Below are 6,586 nucleotides of genomic sequence, written 5' to 3'. Positions count from 1 at the left end.
TTTCTCCAAAACCAAAACAACACGTGGAGCCCTGGACAGGAGGGATGAGGGGGTTTCGCTACAGAGAGGGGGGTTCCGTGCCATCACGTTTTGGAGTCAAATGAGATGGTGGCGTTTTATCCGTTACAGTTCCTCTACAGTTGAGCTAAGATGCGCCACACAGAATCATGTCTCCCTCCATGTTGGCCACTTTGACATTCCTTCTAACACATTGGTGTGTTTTATCATCCGTAGTGGTCTGCTCAATCTCCTGCCGCACAATAGTCAGCTCCTTTGGTCAACTGCACGAGGAGAGAGGCGCAGGCAGTGAGGAGGAGGGGGACTTCAATCTTCACCCTGAAGAATCTGCAACTCAGCGGCTGGCGGCCATAATTACAGTGAGGCTTTGCTGAAGTCGGCAGCAAGAGAGGGAGGCAGATGAAGGGAACGAGAAATGAGGCTCTCAGAAAGAGTAAAATGCCAGATTCGGGCCAAGGAGAAGCTTAGCTCACTTTGTGAGCGAATAAAGTTACACAAAAATAGTGCCAACTTGAGATGACGCAATCAAAACCTCTGTTGACCTTGATTTTTTTCATTCAGAAAACACCTATTTTTATGAGAGTGTTTTCATTCACCAAATGATGCGAGCACTACACCCTCTCCTGAGTGAGGTCAGGATGACATCACTGGCTGGTGTTTATATCCTTGAGGCATGAGGTTGTATAAGACATGAAGATCCAGATGCAGGTGAAGAGTTGTGGTGAAAGACAAGGACACGTCTCAGGTTCCAAACGCCTTTGGAACCACAAGTGTCTGGATAAAGAGGCGGCCGACCATTCATTAAAAAGAGACCCCAGTTAAAAATATTTTCAAAGTAATCCTTTTTGAACATTGTTCATGAGTGCTAGACCAAAAAAACAAAATTTCATGAGGTGAAATTGAGACAAGATATCAGTATATGAAAATGGCCTTGTGTGGGTTTCAGCTCAGCAAAATGTAATTGACGAGTTCTTCCTGGGACAAAATGGCGTTTGACATTGGAGCGATTTGTTGGAGGAATGCTGCATTCTAGTGGAGACAGTCGAGCATGACCTATGTCACTCGAAACCCTGCAGCTGCAGCGGATGAGGTCTAGTTTAGATACATTAAAACCAAAAAGCAAGGACAACGAAAATCAATTTAAATATCACATGCAAGATACATGAAACACTGATGTTTCATGGAGCGTTTCAGCTCTGAAAAACGATACGAAGGAGTTCACCTGCTTTAAGTCGTTACCTTTGACACGTTTGACAATTAGGTACACGGATCATATATTAAAGCCAAATCCACGTGAGAATGAAAATGTGTTCTTTGACTTTTACAACGACTCGAAGCTTGAATCACAGAAACCATCCAGCAGATGTCACTGTCCTCACGCGTAACATTGACTTGACAAAAACATTTGGAGTCTCCATGCATTCCAAGTCTTTTATGCATTCGATTAAAAGGTCAGTAGTTTTTAAGTATAAATCTTTTATTGCAGTAAAATGTCACAGAAAGATGGTGAGGCAGATGTTTTAAATAACAGCATTGATGGCAGTTTCTAATTTAAGTCTGTGACTTTTTCTTAATCAGCAACCGTCCTTTAGGTTTGAGCAGGACTGAACGTTGGTGCTCCTCCATCTTCTTGGCCTTCTCCTCTCGCGTTTGCCACGACTCAATGCCTTTGTCAACCTCAGAGTTCAGCATCACGATACGTCTCTGGGCGAGACAAAGCATCAGAATTCAATCGCGGCAATAAAGAAGTTGGAGGTGAAGAGCTCTATCAACTCACAGACAAAGCTTCTCGCTCCTGCCTTCTTCTCAACATGCCCTTCATTGGTGGTGCTGGTCGTCCATCTGTACACCAGGAACAAATCAGTCCATGAAATGTGGTGCTTAACAAACACAATAGAAACTTAGTAGAACAAAGAAATCTCAATAACTGCTAGACAATTGTCAAAGTTGGTAGAAGAGTTACAAGTGTTCTATCAATGATATTCAGTGAGAAAAAAAAAACTTTGATGACAACACAGTGTGTATTCATTAGTGGTGTTTAAGGTCTTAATTAAAGGGGAAAACACACAATTTAAAGTTAGCAATAGTTTCACAGTATTTGCTGCCAACAAAAGTTACACCCTAAGTTTACCTCCACCCTTCACCAATAAGGTATTATGACCACAGAATCTCTTGTGGGCTTTGCTTTATGATTGACACCTGGCTTATCACATTATCTATAAATTGTGTGAGACTATTCTGGGGAACGAAAAAAGACAAAATTCACGTTGTTGATAAGACACACATCAGATCACTCATATTCAATCATTTGACTTTTGTTCATCAATAGTTCAGTTGAATATTATTAGTATGTTACATTATTATTCATCTCAGTGACAGTGGCATTTTAATTCCAGCGATCATTTCTGTTGCATTTAAAAGCAAGAGATTAAGTGTTGCCACAGCTATGAATGTAACTCCACATCAGTTCCATAAAGATGATAAAGATGAAATATTACCTGCAAAGGACCAGTCAGGGAGGTCTGTCAGGGGCCCATATTCAGAGCCACTTCGAGGAAGTCCGTGTCTATATATACACAAAAAGAGGGGAGAAAACTCCACATGAGAGCTGTGAAACTCAATCACAGAGGAGGTCAAAGCAATCCATGCCTGTGTCACAAAACACGCATTTTTTTCTGGAACTGAATCAGCATACACAACTATGATCTAAATCGAGATCAACCAATGTCTAATAACGTCACGTGACTTAAGTGTTCAAACACTGCAGCTGTGAACACAAGATTTTAGGCTTTCTCTAGTCTTTCATGTCATTCTGATCTATACTCTAAACTAAAATGTTCTTTTGGATAAAATACCACCTGGTACTGTGTCCGCTGACGTGCCACGCAGGGAGAGGTGGGATTAGCGACCTCGCCGTCTCTATATTTAAATTACTGATATAAAAGCACTGGCACTCTTTTCATCATTTTGGAGGCGGAGACACAAACCAAACTCTATATCATCACGTTATATACTGTTTGTGAAACGATACATCGGCAAACATTGTCAATAAATCATAATCGACAACTTGAAAACTCTTCGTATGCAAATGGAAATACAACAGCTAACTTACTCCTTCCTCCACTTCTGTCCACCTTGTAGTGAACAGCTGCTGCTGAGTTGTCTGCACGACTGTCTCCACACTAGAAAACATGCAGATACAAGTCATTAAAACGCTCACGCCTATGGCTGCATACAATGTGAAGATGATGACGACGACGATGATGGTGGCACACGTTAATGCATTAGCAGTGTACACGTACAACAGTTAGCATGCGCGTTAGCCTCGCTTGAATTAGTTCGTCCGCTAACCGGATCACTCCGTCAACATCACATGTCATTAATAGTAGGCTTTGAGTCGCAATGGAGGCCCAAACAAAAATACAAAAGCGTGCTGCGAAAACCATTAACCTCTGACGAACCTGAGCAGCACAATGCCCTTACGGGGGCCGCCATGTTGCCTGCCAGTAATTCTGGTGACCGCTAGTGGCGCTGCAATGTAGATTCTGTCTAGTAAAGTACATGCAGTAGTGTGTGCTGCTGGAAGGTGGAAGTCTTGTTTGCGTATCCTCATCAATAAAAAAAAAAACACTCGTACCATTTTAGGCTGAGCCTCATCAACTAGAAGTATGAATAACAATAACATGATAACATCACATTGCTTTAGTTTGTAACTTTAAAAAATAAATGCTTGCTTCCTTTTCTATTTCTTCACACTTTAAGAATAACTATTCCACACACATTTAGATCAAAACAAAGTCGCCATGTTTCCTCTCCTAGTTGTATTTCGTCTTCAAGCCATTGGTGTGTAAAATATTGTCATCCTACTAAATTCACCTTATCTTCTGCTTACTGTCCCAGAGAGGAGCGGGATACCCAGGTCAGGTGGCCAGTGGTCATCAATTGCCACAGCATGTTTCTTGACTGAGGGGAAGACCGGGACAGGAATGTCTGCAAACATCATGCCAGGTTTGCTCCAATCCCAGAGTTGCTTTATGCCAGATTCAAACCAACCTTCTTGCTGCGGGCATTCAGCACTAAGCACTACACAACACTACCATAGGTCCGATTTAAATACATCTATTTCAAAAGAAATAGACTTTAGAAAATGGCAAATTTAATTCAAAAGGTTGTTAACGTGGAGTTGCTGAAATGTAGTTCAAAATCAGTTATGTACTTGAAATAATTCACACCAACAACTTCAGTGCATGAAGTTGGGTGAGGAGAGCAGGGTTTTCTTTTTACCCAGCATGGCATCATATATTCTCCAGCAAACCCACCAGTCCATCCTCCAAACTCAGAATTCTTCAAGAACGACTCTGGTTTTATTGATTTTCACATATATAATGCAGATAGAAATACACACTATAACACATAATAAACTGACCCCACCCAGCCGCACTCCCAAAAGAACAGTTTGCGACTTTCATTATTTACTTTTGATAAACTAATATATTTTTACAGTCGGTCAGTAGTTCTACATGAAAAGCTAAAATCAGCCAGGATAGGCGCAAAGAACATTTCACAGGTTTCCACATTGTCTGATATTTACTGGATTTGAGGTTAATGTCACATGTCAACTTCTCAAGAGGGAAAAAAGGAAATTAGTGAGACCCAACAGTAGGGATCTGTTGAGCAGACCGTCGCAGCAGGATGCACTTCTCAGCCAAAAACAACAGTATGGTGAACAATGACTTGGTGTCTGCATCAAAGAAAACGCCACGAGCATAGTTAAGTCAACAAAAAGTAAATATATGCACATATATGTGTCAGAACTCTACCGAAACACTTTAGTTGGCGTGCAAACCTGTGAAGAAATGAACACTTTCGTGAATGTAAATGCTGCGGAAATGGTCCTGTTTGATATTTAGGAGCTCCCTGTGGGCGCTGTTAATGTTGGCCATGAGTGCTTAGAATGGCTGGGATGCTTTCGGCTGAGGTGTAAATAACCATCTTTAAAGTGCGTTTCAGGATGTTTGGATGCCTAGCTCTGGTTATTGGCGCAGCCCCCTGGTGAGTTAAGGCTCGTGGGGCCTTTGAAGAAGTGATGACAGCCACACACACCGAGCTGCGAACAAGGGGATTTGATGAGCTGTCTCCACGGCGCAAATGATAATTGCATTTTTGCACACACAGCATGGCCGCTACCTCAGCTCTTCAAAGTATTATCCTTGTATGAAGGGCTTTGACACTAAGCCCGAAAGAATTTCTGTGTTAGCTTTCCAGACAAGTTCCCACTCGCAGTGGCGGCGGAGGAGCCACAGTGCCGCGGGGACTCAGCTGCACCGTGTGCGGGGTCTCGGCGGCAGGTAAACTCCGACTAACCCCCGGCTCGAAAGGTCCGCCTGCTGCCCTGGGCGCGCGAGGGTGTCCGTTTGTCCGTTAACTGCCACAACCGTGTCTGCGCAGGGCGACATCCGCCTGAGAGCAACCGCGGGGTGTTTACTCTGTATCGTCCTTGGAGAAGTCAGACACGCCGAAAAAATCCACTCGCCGCACCACTCCACCGTCTCCCTCCGCACATTCCACAGGCTGCTGGTACAACAACCTAGTGCGCCTCAAGCTACATAATAGCGCTGTATGGTTGGCAATTTTTAGAACACATTTGAGAGAACTCCAGCTGCTTAAATTTTATTTAACTAAGCAATAACAACAACTTACCATAGCGAGTGTGTGTGTGTGTGTGTGTGTATATATATATATATATATATATATATATATATATATATATATATATATATATATATATATATATATATATATATATATATATATATATATATATATATATATATATATATATATATAATGACCAACCATGAGTGGTGAAATGGTGTTTAAAACTTCGTTGTTAACAGTCTAAATGTTTCATCGTGCCCAATTATACGTTACGGTATTACATATCCCACGTGGGAAGCAGTTGGAAGGCACTTCGCCTGATGTATCGTTTAAAGCGGGTGGTGCGAGGGGAACTCCTGCTGCCAGGACACAGTTCAGCGTATGAATGAATAAACAGCTATGGCCGGACGAAAGGTGTTCCGGCCTGGTGGGGGGATAACGAGCTGCCGCTCGCTGATAAAGGAACCACAGAGGCGTCAAGGTAGACAGCGTCAACGCCACCAGTGCGGACACAACTCACAGCATTTTCAAAATAAAATCGTATTGTCGCTTCCACTTTCCAAAGATGTCATGTAGTGTCCGTCGTGCGTGACTGCGTACACATTTTAAACTTATAAACCCATTCTACAAGTATGACAGCAAACCTTACGAGACTTTAGGGGTGTTTGTTTTGGTGTGTGTCTCATGCTTTGTCATTGAAATCTGCCTCAGGCTAAAGTGAAGGCCTAAGTACTGTTGATGTAAAACTTTACTCGGGTGAAAGAAACGCGTCCTTTGTGAACGGCTTTTAATTACTTGGCAATCTGGGGTGATTTTCAGACCCAATTTCTTAGATGCCTCAAGTCAGTGGTGAAAGGTTTATTCAGGATGCAAGGCGAAGATGTTCTCAACCAGTAGTCGATTATTTGAA

At 42.4% G+C, this 6,586-nt stretch overlaps 1 protein-coding gene across 1 annotated transcript; it reads right to left on the bottom strand.

Moving 5' to 3' along the window:
• Positions 1-1,496: 1,496 nt before the first annotated feature.
• On the bottom strand, positions 1,497-3,538 carry mrpl52 (mitochondrial ribosomal protein L52). The gene is made up of 5 exons (XM_053860461.1): positions 3,480-3,538; positions 3,131-3,200; positions 2,517-2,584; positions 1,796-1,860; positions 1,497-1,722 (listed from the first exon to the last, which is right to left on the bottom strand). The coding sequence occupies exons 1-5, from the start codon at positions 3,511-3,513 to the stop codon at positions 1,570-1,572; spliced, it is 390 nt and encodes a 129-aa protein (XP_053716436.1). The 5' UTR covers positions 3,514-3,538; the 3' UTR covers positions 1,497-1,569.
• Between the last annotated feature and the right edge of the window lie 3,048 nt (positions 3,539-6,586).

This window comes from Synchiropus splendidus, chromosome 3, assembly GCF_027744825.2.
Source record: "Synchiropus splendidus isolate RoL2022-P1 chromosome 3, RoL_Sspl_1.0, whole genome shotgun sequence".
Taxonomy (NCBI): Eukaryota; Metazoa; Chordata; class Actinopteri; order Syngnathiformes; family Callionymidae; genus Synchiropus; species Synchiropus splendidus.
Note: the sequence above shows the minus strand (reverse complement) of the source record. Positions and strands in the feature narration are given on the sequence as shown.